Source organism: Seriola aureovittata, chromosome 12 (assembly GCF_021018895.1).
Source record: "Seriola aureovittata isolate HTS-2021-v1 ecotype China chromosome 12, ASM2101889v1, whole genome shotgun sequence".
Classification (NCBI taxonomy): Eukaryota; Metazoa; Chordata; class Actinopteri; order Carangiformes; family Carangidae; genus Seriola; species Seriola aureovittata.
The window spans coordinates 1,284,666-1,308,042 of NC_079375.1; the positions used below are offsets into that span (position 1 = coordinate 1,284,666).

General features: G+C 40.5%; 2 protein-coding genes across 4 annotated transcripts in view; one reads left to right on the forward strand and one right to left on the reverse strand.

The window, feature by feature from the left end:
- Positions 1 to 396: 396 nt before the first annotated feature.
- tyw3 (tRNA-yW synthesizing protein 3 homolog (S. cerevisiae)) lies at positions 397 to 5,397 on the reverse strand. The gene is made up of 6 exons (XM_056390436.1): positions 5,049 to 5,397; positions 4,392 to 4,469; positions 4,201 to 4,299; positions 1,396 to 1,467; positions 1,136 to 1,269; positions 397 to 974 (listed from the first exon to the last, which is right to left on the reverse strand). Exons 1-6 carry the CDS (start codon positions 5,214 to 5,216, stop codon positions 728 to 730), a joined length of 798 nt encoding a protein of 265 aa, XP_056246411.1. The 5' UTR covers positions 5,217 to 5,397; the 3' UTR covers positions 397 to 727.
- Positions 5,398 to 5,504: 107 nt separating this feature from the next.
- LOC130179103 (phospholipid phosphatase-related protein type 4-like) overlaps positions 5,505 to 23,377 on the forward strand; it is a 53,341-nt gene continuing 35,468 nt past the window's right edge. For 2 of the 3 annotated variants that reach the window (XM_056391848.1, XM_056391849.1), the window contains exon 1: positions 10,434 to 10,916. In XM_056391848.1, coding sequence (XP_056247823.1) covers positions 10,833 to 10,916 — 84 coding nt within the window. In that variant the 5' untranslated portion in view covers positions 10,434 to 10,832. Of the gene's footprint in view, positions 6,132 to 10,433; positions 10,917 to 23,377 lie in introns of those variants that run through there. The other variant, XM_056391850.1, reaches the window with a different exon arrangement.

Sequence of the window (23,377 nt, forward strand, 5' to 3'; positions counted from 1 at the left end):
CTGATCAGAAGAAGCACTCCGAAGTTTGTTGTATATTTTGTACAATGACAATAAAGGCTTTCTATTCTATTGTCATGAGGGATTTGGTGACCCTTTAATTTACAGGCCATTAATTATATAGTAATTACATAGTAATTATGTAGTAATGTGAAGAAATGACCAAGAACGAACAGATAAATCAGTAGGAGTAGTATCTGTATCTGTACCAGTATAATTACTGGCAGTTACTGACATGAACACAAAGGCTGGGTCTGAGCTTGGCAGGAGTCTGGACTCACTCAGGACATTGTGGAGAGACACATGCAATGTAAGATGGAGGCCATCTTGGACAATACAAACCATCCTCTCCACAACATTCTGGCAGGACAGAGATATCTGAAATAATTGAAAACACACTAAAGTAAAAAATATCTTTATTGCTTTTTATTATTTGTCATATCATGTAGAAATGATGTTTATTATTCCAGTGAGTGGCCTGGTCTGTCGACAGGCTGAGTCCTCTGACCTCAACCTGCTCCAGAGAAGTGTAGCTGTGTAGCTCAGGTCACCTGCTGATATTCCTTATAATAAAGTGATTCTATAATATATTTGTAGAATATAATGATGTAATATATTATAAAAGAGCATTCAGCATGTTTTCTGAATGTTTCAACATTCACAAAAGAGGGACACCATTAACCAGATGGTGACACACTGAGTGTGTTAGCATGTGTGCAGAGCCACCACTTCATGTAAATAGATCCAGACAGTCGTCCAGCTCTTGCACACTGCTGGACTTGTCACCATGGCAACAGTCAGTCTTATGTTGCTCTCTCTTCCGCCTCCGTTTATACACACTTCTTTTGCTCTTCTCTTCCTTCTCTGTCACCAGTCTGTCAGGGGGATGTTGGAGTTCCTGTGAGCTGGGAGGATCTGGGAGTTGTAGTTTTTGTAGTTTCTCTGTGGTCAGAGCTGACTGGAGGTTCTGGTAAAACCTGGACGTGAACAAAAACAAAACAACACACTCATTCAGACATTCTGAGCTTTAAAATGAATTCTGATGCATAGATTAGTGAGAACATTTAACTGATGTAGTAACTAACAGCCACAGTTTTAACCAATAACTGAACAGGACAGAGCCAGTGAGCAGACTGACCTGTGGATCCGTCTGAGGTTCTCCTCCATCTTCTGATTGGCTGTCTGAGTTAGGAAACCGATGTACTCGTGTCCAGCCAGGAGCTTTCCTTTGTGGCTCAGAGGAACCTCCAGGCCATGGGTGCTACGGATTGCCTAGAGGGACAAAATACAGAAACAGCATAGATTTACACCTATTACATAATATATGTAGGCAAAAACTTGCTATTCCCTAAACCACTTACGGACTGTTCAAAAATGTCAGTAGTGTCTCAAACGTACCGTGATGATCTTTCCTGTCTTTCCGACAGTGAGACCAGAGTTCCTGAAGCCTGAGTTGATGGCCACTGAGTGCTGCAGGAGACAAAAACATTTAATGACCAAGTGGTCAGTTTATTTAATAACCTGTTTAGTACCTGAAAAAGACCTCATGTAAAGATCTAATGAGACAATATGAAAGTCATCTGCACAAAACACTGAACAAAAAACTTCCTTTAAGTGTTTCTAAGTTCCAGTATAGCCTGTAGTGTTTTGTGTATTATGATAATGTTGATTTGAAATTGAAATTGAAATTTAGCTGTACACTGAAGACAGATTCAGGTGTTATCTGAATCTTTATCTGAGTTTCCCAGAGCACACGGCAAATCAATAAAACAAGTTAAAATCAGTATTAACGAAAGAGTGGATGAAAATAAATTCCTGGGTGTTGTTATTGATCAAAACTAATGTTGAAAGCCACAAATAAAACTGTTGCAGTGTTGCAACACATTTCAAACCACATTTTAAATGTATTTATAAAGCACATTTAAAACAACAGCTGTTGACCAAAGTGCTGTACAATCAATATCATAAAAACAACACAGCAAGAACACAAACTGGTGCAAACAGACAGAAATGACAACTCTCATACTGAGTCAAAGGACAAAGAATAAAAATGTGCTTTAAGACGTGATTTAAAAACAGGCAGTGAGGGGGACAGTCTGACATGTAGAGGCAGTTCGTCCCAGAGTTTGGGGGCTGCAACTGAAAAAGCCCGGTCTCTCCTGAGCTTTAGCCTGGATCTGGGCACAACTAAAAGCGACTGGTCAGCAGACCTGAGAGTGCGTAGAGGTACATGTGCCACTAAAAAATTCCGACAGGTAAAATGGAGCTAGCTCATGTTATGATTTATAAACTAAAGTTAAAATTTTCAAATCAATCCTGAAACGTACAGGGAGCCAGTGAAGGGAGGCCAGCACGGGGGAAATATGCTCTTGCCTGCCTGTTCCTGTTAAAAGACAAGCTGCTGCATTTTGGACCAACTGTAGTCATGAGAGGGAGTTCTGGTTAACACCAACATAAAGAGCATTACAGTAGTCAAGGTGGGACGAAATAAAAGCATGGATGACTCTTTCAAAATCATTAAAAGACAGGCAGGACTTGACCTTTGATAAAAGCTTCAGTTGGAAAAAGCTAGATTTCACAACTGAATTGACATGTTTGTCCAATTTAAAATCACTGTCCATAATCACACCCAGATTTCCAACAGTGGATTTTCCGTATGGATTTACAGAGCTCGGGTCTATGTGGGGGCCAACACAGGCACTACTGGGTCCGAATAACAGAATCTCTGTTTTTTTTTCATTAAAAATTAAATTGTTTAAGGCCATCCAAGCTTTAATGTCCTTAAGACAGTCCAACAGTAGCTGTAGGGTGCCGTTTTGTTTCAAGGGCAGATACATTTGTGTGTCATCCGCATAAAAATGAAATGCAATGCCATGTTTTCTAAGAATGGACCCCAGGGGGAGCATATAAAGAGAAAATAGGATAGGCCCAAGAATTGACCCCTGAGGCACTCCACAAGGTAAAGGCGCTGAGGAGGACACACAATCACCAAGGCTGACAAAACTTCTGTCAGACAAGTAAGACCTGAACCACTCCAGAGCAGTTCCTTTAATACCTACATAATGCTCTAGGCGAGTGATAAGGATACTGTGATCCACTGTATTGAAAGCAGCTGAGAGGTCTAAAAGCATAAGAATAGCAGAATCCCCTGAGTCAGTGGCTAATAAAAGATCATTAAAAACGTATAAAAGCGCAGATTCAGTGCTGTGAAAGGCTTTTAAACCAGACTGGAACACCTCAAGAATACCATGTAAGTTTAAGAGGGACTGCAATTGAGTAAGCACAATTTTTTCCAGGATTTTTGAAAGAAAGGGAAGTTTTGAAATGGGTCTAAAATTTGAGAGGACTGAGATGTCCAGATTAGGTTTTTTGATCAGTGGCTGCACAACTACATGCTTAAAATTAGCTGGTACAACACCTGAAGCCAGACTGCTGTTTAAAATTGTTTGGATATTAGGTCCAATAGTCTCACAGATCTCTTTAAAAAAGCGAGAGGGAACAGCGTCTGTGGGACAAGTAGAGGGTTTCATATGACCAATAATCTCCATTTGATGTTTAATGTAACATAAAGAGGGGAGGTGTAATAAGATGATAATAATAATAATCAGACATCTGGCTGCTGAAGTGTAAACTCTTTGATGCAAGAAATCACTAAATTCATATTATTCTATTTTCAAAAAAAATCCATTAGTTCTATTGTCTTCTGGATTTGATTTTCCACTAACATTGTTACATTGTTGTCATTAATGGTTAGTTGTTGACTATGATCATCAGGGACTTGACAACTCATTAGTAGTGGTTTCTATCAGTGGAACATGAATGACATGCTGTTTATGTGTCAGTTGCACAGCATTAACAATCAGCATATGACAACTACACCAAGAGCGGCAAACACTCTGCCCCTTCAGTCTCTGCAAGTTTATGTTCATACAGGGCTGAAATGAATGGAGAGCAAAGCGTCACTCGAGCCCCGAAGATATATGATAGCTGACCATGCTATTTATGCAGTTTTAACCTGCATCATGTCTCTGTCAGAGTCAGCCCTGCTGAGTATTAAAGACGCTAAATGTAGCACTTTTAATAAACAGTTGTTTTTCATAGCAGCTAGTCAAAATTAAACTGTACAAAAACCAGCAGGTCAGAGCTGCGCGTCATATTGACGTCTTCACAACACTGTAACAACACATGCAGTGTCTTTCTCACCATAAGCTGTGCATCTTCCAGCCTCCGACACTGAACATGGAGCACGAAGGGTTCAAACTTCAACACAGCATCTCTGCTGGACTTGGCCAGACCAGACACCTGAAGAACGAACACAGTGTACTCCGATTATTATTAAATCCATATTATTGTTACTTGGACCATCAGCAGTACAGAAGTCTGTCATATCTCACCAGGTCATCAGATGTGCATTTTTGGTGTGAGACGAACAGCCAAGTACAGTTCTGTTTCTGGACATCACTCTCTGGAGCCTACAGGGAAACAGACAGGGAACATATGTGAAAAGATGATTTCAAGTTAACACTTCAATTTGGCTGGTTTATTCGTGCACGGAGGACAGATCTGATGCAGGATAAATCAAGTCTCTCTCCGAATGACAGAACTTGAGCTGCTCGTATCGTATGTTGTTCTGGGTGTTGTAACTAACATCTGTTAACCTCGACACCTTTACCTCTGTGTTTCACTTTTATTGCTTACCTCCTCCTAAAAGGGGGTGCATCACTAAATCTCTGCGGGATGTAGATAAACTCATAAACAACAATATAACCATAAAATCCAGATGTGTAATGGATCCCTTGACATCCTGCTCACCCCAAATGGCAGCAGCTTACCTAAGGTTCACATTCTTAACATCCTTAAACCAAAGTTACCAACATGCAAAACAAATACAACCTTACAACACGTTACAGCTGAAAGGCTCTGGTGATAATCAATATAGTATGTGAAACCCTGCCTCTAATGAAGCTCTCACACACTGAAGAAATTCCAGCTGTTAGCTTGTTGGGACCATCTGCTAACAGAGGACTAGCCCGCAGTAAAGCCTCTCTCACCCCGTCGATGAGGATGATTCTCCCGGAGCAGGAGCTGGTGGTGAAGTACTCCTCACAGCTGTTTAGGAGAGACACTACATGTTCAATGTCCTGGTCCACACTGCCCTTCTTACTTAGGTCCAGCTTGTTAAGACACTGCTTCTTCCACTGAGTGAACGTTTTCTCCATGACCGTGAGCTTTTCCTTACAGCGAGCTGACGGAGCGACAAATTGTTCAAACGCTCAGGACGTCAGAGTCACGGAGGGAACATTTAAACGCATTTTTAATTCATTAAAACCGTCTAAAAGCAGCTATCTAAAACGTTAGATAGCTGCTAGCTGTGGTGATGGTTTTCTTCTTCTTCTGCTTGTTTTGGTTTGATTGACAGTTAGCAACCGGTTTGCAGGTGCATTACCGCCACCTAGCGGACTGGAGGGCGTTCTTCTTTAGGTAAAATGGCGGCCGACATACTTGGAGATACGAGCCAACAGCGCACACTGCCACCCGCTGTATCGGAGGAAATACTAAGTTGAAAATGTTCCTGGTGTTATATTTTACTCACAAACATTGCAACTCTTTCATTGAGTTGCAGCACAAACTAATGCACAGTGAGGAAAAGGGGATACAAATGATGGATAAGTTAATAGTGTAACTGTCAAAGTTACATTTAGTTGGTCGTACCAGTGGCTGCCCAGGCCTCTATCAGAGTCTGAGAATCCCAGCTGCTCACTCCATGTAGTTCTCCAGTGACCTACTTTTAGTAAAGCAAGATGGTCTATTTGTGTGTGGTACCTGCTTCAACCCGATGCAGAGGGTCGATATGATGCTCTGTCACTCAGCGGAGACTCTCAGTAAAGTTAAGACCGCAGATGGTGTTTGTCTGAATCTTGGTAAATCAGAGAGAGGAAGAAGAAGAGGAAGAGGAATAGAGCGAGAGTGAGAGCGAGAGAGGGAGCATTATCCCCTATTGGTCTGGCATGGTTTGCTGGCCCAGAATCTATAAGTGACAACTGAGCAGGAAAACAGTGGAAGCAGATCAGAATCCAGTGACACAGTGGAGGATCAGGATCTACCATGAAGACACTATGAGGATCAGACCACAGGTCAGTCTCACTCTTCTTTTTGCTCTATTTACATGTCGTAGTGACCTATTAGACCAGTATAAGCTTCAGATCACTGGCATAACAAACAAGTGGCAGTAAGATAGTGAAGTAAGTGTGTGTGTGTGTGTGTGTGTGTGTGTGTGTGTGTGGGGGGGGGGGGGGGGGGGTCACATCACACAGGGGGTCAAATAGGAGTCAGGTGTTGGGAAGAAAAGCAGGACGATGGAACAAGGCTGGAGGGAGTTTTTCCTCTCATGGTCTCTCAGTTATCGTGGGAGATTGTTGAAGAATATTATAAATGCAGCCGCCCACACTGCATCCGACAACACAACCCCCAGCACTATTAATACACACAACATTCCTGTGTTGGAGCCTCAACAGAAGAAACACGCAGAGAGATTACAAGCAGTCCCAGTGACAGTGGTTTATACCTCACCTCTACCATGTGGCATCAGAGGTGACATTTACACTCTAAAGACTGATACTCAGATTGATTTACCTGCCATGGTGATTTCTAATAATCACTTTGATAAAGACTTGTTTTTGAGGGCTGATATTTGTAGGCAGAAGGAGCCAATACTCCACAGTTACAGCAGATATTTTTTGTCTGTTGTCATTTTTAAATTAGAAAAGTTTAAGGTAAAAAGAAAAAGTGGTTACAGTAAGATTCTTCATTAGAATCACATCAGGTTAAAGGATGAGACTAATAGGCTACTTCTTGTACATTTTTGTTATTTTTATCAAATCCAATGAAAAGACCCAAACATTTACAGACCAATAGTTTCTGACCACCCTGTCTAATCCTGTGTAAATCTTTGAAATAGCTCACAAATACAGTGTGTAGTTTCATTTTAAAGGCTCAGCCATTTTCTAAAACGGCCAGTCACTCTAGGTGACTGCAAATGTGACTCCAACAGGAGGAAAATGTGCATTTATTGGGGACTATTTTCAGCAGTGGATTAATCCATATGTGGTGCTCTGGTGGCAGCAGGACAGTGACTGTGGGAGTTAATCAATATAAACTACAGTGTGTGTATTCAGGGTAAATGAAGGAACATGTCATCCAGCAGCGGTGTGGATACACACACAATAGTTGCTAATAGGATCCATTTATTGTTGGTTTTCTCTTCAAGGGCCTCCCACGAGAAATCTGATGAAGAAAAGAATCAAACTGCATAATGTTCTTAAATGTCAGAAGCTCAGAGCTAAAATGAAAGTGCAACATAAACATAATATTGTGGTTATGTAGTGATTATGGGTGGGCATCATTACTGATTTACTTGGATGGAGTATGTTGAATACTAGTACTCAAACTGCACTTGTGTGTTAATTTAAACAGAGCTTTTCTGCGATAAAGCAGCACTGGTGTCTAACACAAACCCATTTCCATCTGTTGTTTGACAACTGACCTTGTTTACAACGTTTAAAAGAAAGAGGATATTCAATGTAGTTGTGTCTTTTCACTGACAGTGTGGTTCATATCTTCCAGCTGGTGTAAAGTCTGTCGCTTTGTTGCCAGAGGGGATTTATTCATATTTGATGAATAACTAAATATAATTAGGAAGTGTCCTCCCCCTCCTCACACATACACGGACATTGGTCAGCACTTCACCAGGCAGTTGTGCCTAATTTTAATTCTGCATCAACACAGGAGTCACCATTCCATTCCGTGTTAAATAGCATTTGAATTATTTCAAGACTTTACATCAACTCAACTAATACTTACATTAGCTTCAGAAAGTATTCAGACCTCTTCACTTTGAGATTATTGCCCATCCATCTGTATTTAGAAATGTATGCAAATTAATTTTATTTATTTATTCACAAAAGTATTAGACCTTTAATTCTAGTCCTGGGGCGTTTGAGTGTCCAGACACATCTCAAGGATAATTAAAGCAGGATTAAAGCAGAGGATGGTGAGGAGGGTGAAGGGGTCTGAATACTTGTTGAGGTAACTGTCACAGGTACCTGTGCAGCACCTGTAGCAACATGAGCCTGCAAACTAAAAAAGACTTAGTCCAAATAATGATAAGTGTTGACCTGTTTATATAACAAGCAGTAGGGAAGAAGGGAGTGTGTGTAGCTGAAATATGATGACAGTGGTGGACAATGATACTCTCATTTCTAAGCTATACATTTCCGACTGTCCTGTAAGAAACAAGCCCACATGTCCTCTGTGCAGCTGGTTATTATGACCCATAGTTAGGTTTTGTTGCTAGGTGACATCTAGTGGTTGTAGTAATGATGACAGGAGCAAAGGGAAAAGTGCAGTGATGTAGTATTAAGAGAGACAAAGTCCACGTGAGGAGGAGGTTGTGGTGGATGGATAATTATATGATACAGGAGAGCGGTGTTCGATGTGAAACTAGCTGTTCATATTGTAACCATGACAACAAAGACTGTGTAATGTTGAGGAAGTACTTATTTTAACCCAAATCATGATCTTTTCCTAAACCAAACCAAGCCGTGACAGTTTTTTGAGTTTTTTTCATTGTGTAGTTAATATATATATATATATATATGTATATATATATATATTGTATATTTAATTGATATTGATCAAAGAAAATACAGCAGCACAAAAAATTGAATTTAAATGACAGAAGTACAACAGGTGAAAAAAAAATGAATGAAAATGTAAAAAGAAAATTTATTTTAAAAGAAAAAACTAAAAAAGCAGCCATGGTAGGTACGCCTCTAGGTACAGTCCGCGTGTTTATTATTGTAACCATGACAACCAAGGTCTGGTATGCCTGCCGCCTTAGGGGCGCTATTTCAGGACACACTCCTTTGGGTCGTATCAGAGGGTTGACGAACTATCAAATAAATCTAAACTTTTTAAAATTAGAAATGAAAACACCATAAATGAGGCTAATCACGTGTAAGTATTTAGCCGTCAGTCATCATACTGTCCCTCACTCAGACACTGAACGGAGAGGGGAACTGAGCGATCATCAGTTGTATGGCAGCAGTCTGTCAACACGACAGCATGCTGGAGGCAGTGGCCCGAGGCTTTAACATGGCACACTGTTTCATGCCTGAGTCCTGAGCCTGTGTGTCCCATATATTATCAAGAGTAGCCTATATGGCTCTGCTGTGCTGGAGGGGGCGTTCACACACACTCATGCGCGCTCCCAATGTGGAAAATAGGTTTTTAGCACACTCATGACGTCACAACCATCGATCGGTTTCTGTTTTCCTCCATGGTCGAGGATTAAAAAGATGAATCACTCCGTAGGTGAAATCCAGACCCTAAATGGCGGGTTGTAAGGGCGGGTGTTAAAGGGACAACACTACCACTACTACTACTACTACCATCAATAATTAATTAACAATAACAATAATAATAGCCTACTAACAACAACAACAACAACAATAATAATATTATTGTTATTATAATGAACGACAATAATTGTTATTATTGTTTAGTAATAATATTAGTGGCTGTACAAGAATTTTAACCCAAAAAGATAACACACACAAAATTACACTAAGGTTTGATACCCAGCCCTGATCTACACTGTGGTAACTTGTGATGAGGGATCACAACTATACATCACTAAATTTTAAAAGGTCACAAGGCAAAAGGGTTGGGGGCCACTGCTTTATATAATAGTACCAAGAGTACACTTTATGTCATGCAGCATGGGGATACTAATGTTTGCCCACATAGACCTGGCAGCGTTTATCACTGCAGATACTACAGTTGTATTTGCAGACATTTTGAGGAACGTGCCACCTCTGCCAGCCCAAAGCAATAGCGGTGAATGGGGATTTGGTATGTGATGCTCAAAAACTTTCAAAAACGTTTTTTTTTCTCTAAATGTTTCAAATGTTTTTATAGATAAATCACAGACCCCTCAGTTTGTCATTTACATTAACTGCAGTGAAAAACAGCTCTTAATTATAACGGTTCGCAACGAGGTCTGAATGTAAGAATAATGTAAACTGAAGCCACAGTATATTTGTATGGGTAAATAGGTGCAGAGTGAGACCTCGTTAAGTTCATCTCTCCACCACAGCCTGGCACCTGCTGATTTATGTCAAATTAGCAGACGTTAGTCTGGAAAGACCGGATGTTGTTATTATATTTGTAGTATAATATTACCATCAAAATAAAGGCGAAACACCTGTAGAAATAATAGCCATAGAATAGCCAATGTTTGCACAGAGATGGTAAAATTTGCGTGGAAATGGTGATTTGATAGGAAAAATAAGTGCCGAGTGCTGAGAAATAGTTAATTGGGTTTATTTTGAAAGTGTAACAGGAAATGAGTTTCTATATTTCGGCTAGCTTAACGACGTCACCTGCTGCAGCAGAGCAAAGCTGGTGGAGCCAGAGTGGAGGAGCGTAATTGAGGTACCCGGGGTGACCGGAGTGAAGCCTCTCCTCTGAACACCGTGCGAATGACAGGATGAATTTTCATGTCAGCAGACAGGACGAACAGATCTGGGGGAGCCGGTGTCAGTTCTGCGCTGACACATTTTTTTGAGGCCCCAAAAACCGTATATTAAAGGGGCTACAACGGACAAATCAAACTGACGGACACCGACACTTCCAGCTCAACTCATCGAGCGATGGAGGTCCGCCGATAAGGGTCTGGGGGAACCGGACTCGGTTGGAATTCCGCCAAAATTACGACGGGAATCAAGTACAGCTCCCTGTCTCCCGGCAACGGGAGAGACCACCAGCCGCTCGTGATGTCTCGTGCCAAGGAGCGGCTGAAAGGCGGGAAGGAGACCAAGGACAGCGTCACTCTGCTGCCGTGCTTTTATTTTGTAGAGGTGAATATCTATCTATCTATCTATCTATCTATCTATCTATCTATCTATCTATCTATCTATCTATCTATCTCTAGCCTGACAGTATCTGCCTGTAACACTATGTTGCAGAGGTGTGTGGTAATTGGAGCAGTCTGGTTGACAGGCTGCTGTTTGGTTCAGGTTGACTAATGTATTGGTTGACTGACTGGTCAGCTGGTTATCCACTGACTGACTGACCCACTGGCTGACTGGTGGCAGACTGAGTGACAGACCCTGATATCAGTGCTCTCATTCAGTCAGGTTGTGTGTGTTTTTGATGCAGCTGGTTTTTAGAGGGGTGGTTTGTGCTGACAGATGATGGTCACGCTCTTCCTCAGGAACATGTAGTTAGAACTATTTGTGGAGGGCCAGAGGGCCGAGCAACCACCTGAATACCACAATCAGTTTAAGCTAATAATGTACATAAATATTAGGTTATGATTGTGGATATTTAATGTTGAGATGCCAGTCCGCAATGAGCCAGACGTATGCAGTTTGATAGCAGTGATACTGACAATCTGTATTCTCCTCATCCCTGTTTACCCAGTTGTTTTTGTAGCCGGTGACACTGCAGTCTCCACAGGATATTATGATTCCATGTGCATACAGCAGTTTTGTGTGGCAGGATGCAAAGATTGATACAGCTTGTTATTTCAAGCAGCTTAATATCATTCGTGTATCATCAGTCCACACACCTTGGCTGAAGACGGTCACTTATAGACAGCTGGCCAGATAAGGACATGTACTTCAGTTTCATGCCACACTAACACGATTTAGATACAATATCCATCCACTCATCATATGAAGAGCCTAACAGCCACAGTGTAGTCTGTGCCTGACAGATCACTGTGTTCCACTGAGTCTCTCACACTAATTGTTCCTTGCTCCAGGACTAAAGCTCATAGAGATGCTGCATTTAGTTCATCCGCCCCCAGACTGTGGAACAACCTTTCTGTAGGCCTGAGGATGTGCAACATTTAAATATATTGTCATTATTGGTAATAATAATTGTATTAGTAGTAGTAGTGGCTCATTAGGGCAATGTTTGTTTGGATATAAGCTACATTTCTGGTACTGTGAGGATTTTATATTACCATATGAACACATTACGGCATTCTCACTGACAGGCCAGGATGAATAAAAGATTTGAGATTGTGCAGCATTTCCTCAGTTAACCTTACACTTCACATTTAAATGAGTGTTGACCTAATCTGTATGCACTTCTCACTGTATATAAAGACATACAGTAACTCAGTGGCAGCCATGCACCACTCGAAATCCCTCACCTGATGATGCAGACAAACCTAGACTGAGCAGAAGCTGGTGTCTGACTTCCATAAGGTTTAAATGGTGTGAATGATCAAAACCTTTGGGTCTGTATTGAGGCTTGCTTGCTACAGCTCAGCCTCTGCTTGCATCATCAGAGCTGGAGCAGATTTATAGAGTCTTACTATGACCAAAGGAGTGTGCTGAAACATTTAGTGACAGTTTGTGCTGTCACAAATGACAGTACCTTTACATACTTACAAACATAGGTCTAATGCTGCTCAGTGCTAGTGATGCTTCACTACTTTTTTTTTAAGTGATAAAGAGTCGGTCATGTAGAGAGCTAATAAAATCAAATGAAACAGTCAAAGTCATATTGACATTTAAGGTGTATTGATTGATTTCCAAATGTCAATCATGCATTGAGTAATACGCAGGAAAACATTCTACTTTAAAAGATCGTGAATTAGTAAAGATTAAAAGACAGAAAACATCGTTTCATTCATCATTCACTCTTCTGACAGTTTCTTTATCTGTGATGCATTTACACAGAAATATGACAAAGTCAGTCTGCTACACTTCTGGAGATGAAAGCTAGCTTAGCTATGTTTTCATAGCCTAGCCTGTTAGCTTAGCTTGACCTCTGCCTGCACTGCAGCCTCTCTTCTGAATGGATGTTTCCAATGTGGCGTCATTTGTTCCACACGAATCAGTAAATAAATCATTCAAAACACAAACTACTTGTGTTCATTCCCCTGCTGCCTAATGCTACACTAATTACAACCTGCTACATCCATGGTATGGTCTAATATTACTGAGGTGGATGTTTGTCGTCATATTCTCAACATGATCAAACTGTTCATAAAGTCAGTCTAACATCTGATCATGTGATCATAGATGACTGATATGGAAACTTAACATAACCTTAGAAGCGAGCCGCAACTTCATGGTGCGCTCCAGTACGTAAACAAATAGTACTACACCTCCGCTTACAAATAATTGAATTACCATTTAGCCTAGAGTAATGTGACCAGAATTTCCTTAACAACTTGTCTAATAACCAAGTAAAAACTGTACACCAGCCATTTAGTCATTTCCATAATGGTGGTGGACAGCACAAAAAAAGAACTGAAGCAGCAGAGCTCAAGTTATACTGACTTTGACCTCCTAATCTGGATGTGCAGACAAAACCTGATCCCATCCACAGGACATGAGGGGTCACTGAGCGGTGGTAAATCTAAGAGTAAAAAACAAATTAAAACCTTTCATAGTGAAAATGTTGCCGCTTCACTTTCCTAACACCAAAAATACTCTGTAACAAAAGATGACACATTACAAGCAGCACCAATGGTAAGAAATGGTATACATTTCCTGTTTCCTAAGTAGGTGTGGTCATGATTGATTGTTCATGTCAAAACATAACAACAGTACAACACTAGATGCAGTTTGAATCTACACCTGCTGTTGCTGCTTGTTTTTATCTGCTACTTTATATCTGATCAACCTGAAACAAGATCATATCAGTCTGATACTCTCTGTTTTCCCTCCAAAAACATGTTGCTGAGACAGAGACAGGTCTTCAATAAAGTCAAATTTCTCCTGATCCGTCTGAACATTTTAATGTCAGAATGTTCTGAAGATCTGCGACTTGTGAAAATTTGATTCAATATTTACTTTAGTGACTGTGGGGTGAAATATTGATAATCTGGGATCAGGTTCACTTTTCTCATTGGAGTGAACTGACTCAGACCTGCTGCTGGTCTCCTAAAGGGGCGGGAGGTGGAGAAAACATGGGACACAGATACAGGAAATGATTGTAAGTGTGCTGTCTCCTTTCTAGCTGCCTCTGATAACACTATTTACCAGAAATCAATTCTTCTTCACTGCTCTATAACAGTAGTTGCCAGTGACTGCACAACACAACTTCCTGTGCAGGCTACTGTTTTAGAGTGGTGGAAAGAAATGAATTGTGGCTCTGAAACAAATTTATAAAGTGGTATTGGATCACTGTGTAGACTCACATACTTGCTTATAGCCGATACAGTATGTTAGGCAGTATTAGAGGTATTTCCCATACTAGTATTGTTATTGGGATACCTCTGTATAACCTATGGGAGATTGTGGACTGATGTGTTAGTCAGCGGTCTCTACCACCATCATCAAAACACCAACTGAAGGAATATCTTTAGGAAGAATGGTGTTCATCCTCCAGTGTTCAGAAACTTGGAGAATCTATGCCAAGGAGCAGTGAAGCTGTTCTGGTTGCACGTATATATGTGTGTATGTGTGTTGCATTGTTGGTGATATAGTAAATTTTGTGAAATCTCAATGAAGAAACCATTTACAGACAAACAACCAAATGGAAATGTCTGTGTTAGCTTAACTCCAGTGAGTTAAATACTCAGCAAACAGGGAATCAACAATCCAGTAAATCCAGTGTTTCTTTAAAGCAGTTCTACTCCACTATGGTCTAACCAGAGATATGACAGGGAAAGCTATCTCTATACAAAAGGTATGGCAAATCTCTTAGGGCTGACACATTTATATTGTCTCACGGTGTATATAGTCATGTGGCTTAATTCTCATGCCAGATAAGCTCTGCGTCTTTCAAAATCCACACCATAGTTTGTGATACAGGTTTTTTTGTTATCAGTTGGCCTCGAAGCCCAAGACTTGACAAAACTCCTCCAAAGGCGTAATGGAATGGAAATCAAAGATCGCAAGGCAACATTTAACTAACAACAGGAATGAGAGGTCGCTCTGAACATTGCTGCAATATGTCTCTTAAAATGACCCCAGAGCTCTTTATCTTTGCTTTAGAGACAGTTTAATATCAGATGAGGAGTTTGTGTAAATCCTTCTGTTACTTCAGCACCACGGACAGCGTCTTGGTTTCATCAGCACACAGCACAGTGAGGTGGTGGGCTGGAGAGGGAGGATGCCAGGTTTATAACAGTTTGTGCATTTTTATCTTCTTGTTAACAAAGGGGTTATCACAAACTGTGTTGACTGTGTCTCCCCAACCATTTCCTCATCCAGGACTTCTTTAGCCTTCTGCTTATGTTTTTTTTTTTAACATTACAGCAAGTTGTTGCATCGCAGTCTCCATTTTGTTTACATCTTCTTCCCCATGAGATCACGTGAGATGAGATTATGTGAGGTGATGCATCGCTCCCGGATTGCTCCCTCTGGCGTGATCATCTTAATAATGTCCTGTAGTGTGTGAGGCACCATTATTTTCAAAAGCCTTTAGACACAACTTTTACTGATTTGATGTTTTTCTTAAAATGTTGCTGTGTTAACTGTAAACAGTGCGCATGATTAAGGATAGTTTCAGCTTGGCCTTCTTTTTCCAAAATCAACACTATTGTGAAATGTGGCGAGAAAACTAATCAGTAGTTACTGTGTTAGTGTTGGATGATGGGGTTGAAAACACTATCATAATTACTACTCGTTTCTCCTTTATCTTCCTGACAGCGCTGCTCTGTGTTGGCAACATTTTCTATCTCGCACAGTCACACCATCCTACCCACTAACTGGCTGCTAGGCAACATGGCCCTCTGAATGGGGTGTATTTTTATATCTGTGTGTTCAGGGCTAGAAACGTTAAGAGGAGAGAAACATCCCTACTGCAGCCTGGTTCCCGGTGTGTGCACAGTGGCCATCATCATCACGATGTGTTCACTTCATCAGATATGCAGATATAGTACACCCTGGATGTTTAAAGGAGAGCTACAGTATGATGTAATGTATTACATAAAGCATTGACTGGATTCAAGTCAATGATGATACAGTCTAAACGTGTGTGTTTATACCCGTGCATAGTCTGCTGTGTTGTAGCTGGAACAGACCCTGGTCTAGTTCTGGGGAAGTAACGCAATACAGGTGGCTAATAGTGTTTTCACACTGGTCTAACGTAATATCTGTAGTGGGAGTACTACATTATTACTGTGAGAGTGGCATCGCTGATGTGGCAGAATATTTCGCTGACAGTGGACAATGGCAGCTTGGAAACAAACCTCTTTGTCTTTATTTCAAAAGCCCCAGATAGATGCAACTGAAAACACAATTAAAGATACAACAGCCTTCTGAGAATAATTAACTTTTACCTTAGCCAGAAATTTTCTACGAATAAGTCCCATCCTGGGAGTGAAGAACTTTTATCTAGGGCTGAGCGATATGACTTCAAATCAGTGTCACAAATGTTTCAAACTTTTACCTCGACTATAATATAATGAACACTTTGGAGCTTATTGTCTCTGTCTTTACTGAGCCATGCACTCTTCATATTCAGCAATGTGATTGCGTTCCAAGTGATTAAACAAATCGGTGGCGTTACCTACCTGTCTGGTAGTCGTCACTGATATTACCCAATCAGGAGGCAAGGCAGGTCTCAGTCATTGTTTCCAAAAGTCCGCCCGGACTAAAATGCATCTCCGGGCTTTTTCAAACTAAAAGTGTTTCCAAAAGTCTCAGTTTAATGGGCTTGAAAACTGTGGAGTAGTGTGGACTGTAGCCTGAGGCTCAGTTTTTGCTCTCTGGTTGTCCATATCACCAGCTTTGCCTCGAGTGCACGTGGACTAACATTAGTTGGATGGGGCGGAGACATGAACACGAGGTAGTATTTCTTTAAGGGGACACTTCATGAAAGCACACATTGGGGAAAGTATTAACCAAATTAAGTCGGTTTTGATACTTGTTCGGTTGATTGCCCACATTTATCGCAATAAAGCTGTGTGGTTGAGCGTGATGATCGTCTCTTTAAAGAAACTGTCAGTAGTAAAGAAAAAGAGTAGGCCTACATAGAAATAAACTTTGTTCTGCTAATACCTCTGGACTGTATGTGTGTGTCCTCATGATTAGACCTTTGAGTCTGAGAGAATATTTTTCAGTATTCATCTGGATTGAAGGTGCAAGCATTCAGGGTCAGAGTTAAAGAATTTACATCAATGTTATCCATGTGTCGATACTGCCTAGCAGACAACATGCTAACCTTGACAACCCTCCTGTTTTTCTAACCTTAGTTTATAGCTATACTTACATGCTTGCTAATAGAGGGTCTGCGACAGCGTTGTGGTAAGAACATAAACTAACTTATCAGAGTGAACTTGGATGCATCAGTTTTGGACAAAATTGTGCAGAGGTGTTTATACCTCCATGCTATGTGTATACCCACAGTAGATTCTCCTTATTTTGAAGTAGACATGTATGAAACTGTCCATTAGGAAATCACCTGCTTCCAGGCCCAGGGAAATGTGCTTCTAACTGGAGATCTGAATGAAAGAACAGGAACTGAACCTGGTGTCATCATCCCAGGAGGCAACAACCATATGTTTGGTCAGCCTTTCCCTGTTAACTACACAAACCATCACCCATCGACACAACCTCTGAAATAAATCTAGGTGGCGCTATAAGGAAGTGAAGTATGCTGTCCACTCAGTCATGGCTCAGTCTTTTGGGATAAACACTCGACACAATCTCATCAGAAAAACAGTTACAAATGCCTGACACCCACTGATAAGTGATAATTAACATTCAAAAAAGAGCAATCACATTTAAAAGCAACTTAAATTCAGCCCCCAGACCCCCTCCATCACCCTCCAAACGCAAGAGCTCAGCCCAGAAAAGAGTCCCCTATGTCAGTTGGTGCCGAGGCTAATGGCCTACTATCGAGCACACTCCAGTGTGACCAGTCTCACAACAACACTGCTTTCCCAACACCAATCAGAGTAAACCAAATTATCACGTAGTGTCAAGAAACCTTTCTTTACTGGAAATTAAACAGACATTACCCTGCCTGCGCCCCTGGTGCAATAGAGCAGGTCATTATCCTGCCTCCTGCACCCTCGACCCAGGTGCCACCCATCCATTAAACCACAGGGTATTTCCAGTAGGTGAGACACGGACAGTCTCCTGTCGTGTGCTATGTTTATGAAAGAGCAACTCCAGAAAATGTCCGGAGAATCAGGTCTGGACAGTGTGAGGAGTTCATATGAGAAAACAGTTTATGTAACACACTGTGCAGCACGACTGAGCTGAGAGTGGCACGTTCAGTCATCTGTAAGTAAATCTACAAAATGCAAAAAAACGACTTATTTGGTCAGTGTTCACTTCTGCAGGAGGAGTCACTATTAAAGATTGAATTGTCCATGTATTGAACACCTCAATTGCTTTATTTTGAATGAATATATAGAGCAGCGTAATGATGTTGAGTCACAGGCTGACATGTAATGGTTTTATTTGTGTGGATACATTTCTATGACCTTATTCATTAAGAAGCACAGAAAATGGTTCAGTAAAATTTCTCACCTATTGTGGAGCCTGTGTAAACATGGTCATTCGTGGTCAACAAGATTGAAAGGGCCTCAGATCCATCATTGACCTTGATAACACACTGAGGAAGTCTGCTGCATTAATGGTCTTCTGTCGGCTGGTACACATCTGTTTAACATGAAATAACTGAAGCTGTGAAAAGCAGAGCTGCAGCGCTGCCTCTCTTCCAGAGTAGCTTCCCACTAGCTTTCAGTTTTCATTGGATTTTGACAAAAAAGGTTTCTTGTCTTGTCTTTCTGTAAAACGTAGTAATGTGGTTTTCTGACCATATTTCAAAGGAAGTGATCTATGATAGAGCCAGACAGTAAGATTTGAACTCCAGATTGTTTTGAATCAACACAGAGAACAAAGTCTGATGTTATTTGTTGTCTCTAATGTTATTTCAACAGCTACATCTCCGAAGACTTTTGCATATGCATATTATCAAAACCCTAATTGGTATTTATTTAACTTTAAATTCTGCAAATCCCCCCTCCCTCCTCGTTCTCAGCTCAACTGAACAAAGTTACTCTGTGTACACAGGGAGACAACAAAAGACAATCCAGTCCATGGATGTTTTGATGGTCCAGCAGTGGACTAGGATTTGAGCCAGTAGTCTTCAGTCCAGTCCACCTGTGCTCTGGTCTCATCTCTTCCTGTGTCCGAGGCCTTTAAAACATGGTTTCTTCTTCAGTGGAGGAAATTCTGGAGGGTCACTTTCACCTGAACGCTGCGTACTGCACTGTAATCTCACCTGTGGGCGGAGCCTGTGTGTTTATAAATATGTGGGGGAGCGACGGTTAAGCAGGAGGGACTCACATGCACTAACATGCACAAGTACGTGCACTAACATCCACGCGCCACCAAAACAAAGACCAGAGAAACTTTGGCCATGTTCACACCTGCATTAACATCCCTCTCAGGTGATCAGCTCGGAGTTCAGGTGTGAACTAGGGCTGAGTTCCTTATCTTCTGTATTATTCAACAAACACAAGCAATAAATCATTCTATATTATGACTAACACAATATTAGATAGATTACACATGAACCGTTCTTTCCTGTAGGCCAGGCCTATGTGTCATGATGAAATTAGATGATGCATGAATTGATATGAATGACATATTTTTAAATAACTACTTGAATCACAGTCGTATATTGACTGATTTGTTTAACTTACAGCTTTGTAAGCATGTAAAATTGTCCGTTATGCAGACATGGTTCTCTTCATGGAGATCCCAGCTGGTCGAAGGGTCATAATCTTCATTAATGAAATACACCGTAAGACTCTGATAGGGCTCGGCTGTACAGCTTGACCACATCTCAGTTCTAGTAGCGAAAAACTCTGCTGCGACTCTCAACTTGTATTTTTATATAGCTAAAAAATACAGCTAAATACATGTGGGATCGCATGCTGTACCGCTTATCCAGTGTATTTATCAAAGCCGTAAACCCAGGCTTGGTCACAGAGCTGAGAAGCATCGTATCTTTATATCCCCGTGCCGTTTTGAATTATGTTCATTTGGAGTTATGCAACGTCTTCCTTTTTTAAGCAATCCTCCTGTACTTGATTAATCACATGATTTGTTTCATCTCTCACCTGAAGTAAATACAGAAATTACTTCTGCTCACAGGGATTTATCAAAGTCACTGATTAGAATGGAGGATGCAATTTATGAAAATAAAAAATCAATACCAATGTACATAAGTAATCAGACCCTATTAAATGCGTGGATTCTTCTTTCTTCTTGTGAGAATGAGAAAAAGTTAAAGCTTGTGTTGCAGTAATGGATGAATTGTTAGGAATTCATGTGCAGACGTTCATTGTCCCAGAAGATGAATCCTAATGACGGCCACCAGCAGTTTGACATTTATGCTGTCTCTACTGGATGGATTGCCATGAAATTTGGAACAGACATGATCCCCAAAGGATCACTTCAGATTAAGTCATTCAAAGGTCAAAGTTGTGATTTGTGGTTTATGATCAAATACCTGTCAAACTTATTACACTCCCATCATCCTCAGCTGCACTTTAAGTTTAGGGCTAATTTGCAAATGTTAGCATGCTAACACACTAAACTAAGATGCTGAACCTGGTAAACATACTAGCTATACAACAGCTTGTTAACATGATTACTATTGTTACAGCAGAAATGGGACCTATCTGGTCGTCACAGCTCCACGCCTGCTGCAAAGTTGGAAAAATCTTTATTCCACACGAGCCTCTAGCACTAACTTTATTTTCTTTGCTAAAATATATTACTAAACATGACAAGACATGGTATGTTCCACAGCTTAACTGAAGCAAATGTGCAATGTGCATGTGTACACATGAAATATAACCTTAAGTCAAATTTGATAAAAATAATACTTATCCATTATGATTATTTTACTTTTGATATTCTAAAATCCAAAATGGTACAACTCAAAATTTACATCTTTAAGGAATATTATCAGAAAACATTAAGAAAAATAATCTAATGCATGTCTCATACAGCTGTGAACATGTTAGCATGCTGACGTCAGCATTTAGGTCAAGTACAAAAAGTACAACCTTCTACAACTGCCAGTGTGACTCTTGACTCTTAGTCTTGTTATAGCATTACAAATGTACATCCTTGTACATCCCCGTGTGGTCATCTGGTCAGAGGTTAAGAATTAGTAAATGTGGATTTCTAGGGATCACAAGAAACGTATAGCAAGATAACAACCCTGGTGGATAACCCTGGCTCGCAGGCTGTGCAAATAAGAGACGATAACAGGTCTTTACATAACTCTCTCAGTCAGAAATGTGGGCGCCTCAGGCGATTAGTCAGATCATGTAGTTGATCATTTGAGCAGCAGGGAAGTGAAGCTTGATACAGTCTTCAACTCCACAAACAGCCACATTTAGGCAATATCCATCATGTTGCCATTTGTAATCCTGCTAGTACTTGGCAATAAAGTGCAAATAACATTCTACTGAGGATTGTTATGTTGCATCTGCAGGGGTCCAGGGAAGAGTTTGGTAGAAGTCAGTAATGATTCAGCTCTCAGTACTGGCAGTCAGGGCTGCAGCTAACACTTATTTTCTTTATCGGTTAACATAGCAATTCTTTTTTTTTTTTTTCATTTTAAAATGGTTTAATCTATCAGAAAGGTTTTGCCTCAGCTGACATCCAACATTAACATCACTTGTTTTGTCCAACCAACACTTCAAAATGATGTAACGTATCCAAAAATAACAATTTGTCACATTTAAGCAGCTGGACCTAGAAAATTCATTTTTGGTTGATAATTGACTTAAAACCTAAATTGCTGCTGATTGATTTTCTTTTTATCAAATAATCAATTCATCGACTGATCTTTTGAGTTCTACTTGCAGTTCACGTAACTAATACTTTTCACGGGTAACGGGGACAATTATTTTGCTGCATTTCAAGCATCAAATTAACAATAATTGCATTATTGCCTTGAGGTTGTCACACAAGGTGAGGAAGTAGTAATTAACTTTTGTGTGAACTAACCACTTTAGGATAAAATTACAACACTGTGAAATGGCAGCAATGTTAGTGAGATACTGTGTGCAAGCATGAACATGTATATGTATATGTATATATGTATATATGTATATGTATATATATATGTATATATATATATGTATATGTATATATATATGTATATGTATATGTATATGTATATGTAATCTTTGATCCAGACAATTCAAAAAAGGCAAAAATGAGCTGAATAGAGCTATCTAGTTTTCTGCCCAACAGGATGTCACAATAAAAGTTTTTGCTTGCCATGGCATCATGTTGACCAGGTCCTGTCCTGCAGATGCTCTAACTCTGAAATATGTGACAGAGACAGTGTATTGCATTTCCTGTGGCTGCTTCAAAACTGCTGTGTCCCAATTCAGCAGATGTGATCTACAGTGGCGTGGCCCTTCGTAGACATCGTAGGCCGCGATGGCTGAACTGGAATGAGACGGTCTGGTCTATGGAGGATTTCTGCTTTGGATCAGCAGCTGTGCCCATCCTTACCGTTGTGTGACACAGCACAGCTGCTGTTACCTAGCAACTTTTGCAACATGTAACTTTCCTTTTTACAAAAACAGGAGGTTTTAAGATCCTTGGTTTTAACAGTTGTATGGTTAGCTGTTGAACTGAGCTCAAACACAATACTTACATTTAAAAGTGTAATCCTTGGGCTGCCATGTTTTCAGACATATTTCTATTACCAGCACGCAATGAATCTTGGGATATGTTGAGCCATGAAGGATCCATCTGTTGGAACCTTAGTTGTCCAGGAAAAGAAAATCCTCCATAGACCAGGACATTAATTGGGTAATCCTGCTGACTTTGGTGATCCTCTGACTTTTCCTGTAGTGTTGTTATGGTGTCAAAGCTAACACCATTATGAGGACGCACCTCATGGTGTGACCACATACCCATAGAACTAATGATGTTCAGCTTCAGCTACAGCTGGACTGTGTGTAACAAACACAAGGTGATACTATAAAGTAAAATAGTAAACTCACATAATCAGTACACCTGCTAAACATCAATTTAGGTATGTTATTGTGAGCATGTTAGCATGCTGACATTAGCATTTAGCTCCAAACACTGCTGTGTCTAAGTACAGCCTCACAGAGCTGCTGGCGTCCAGACTTCAGTACTCAGGGATCTTGGAGAACTTACTTGAATAGCTGTTTTATTTTGATATGATTTTATTTAGCTCATCCCTAACCTTACCATGCCTTAGTGTAGGTAGATGTTCTTCCTGTGTCCGTTGTTTTTAAATGTACATGTCTGCATTCAAAAAGGTCTTTCTGGCTTTGACATCGTCTAATGGGTCCTAGGGCTGGGTGTTGTCCAGAACATGTCCA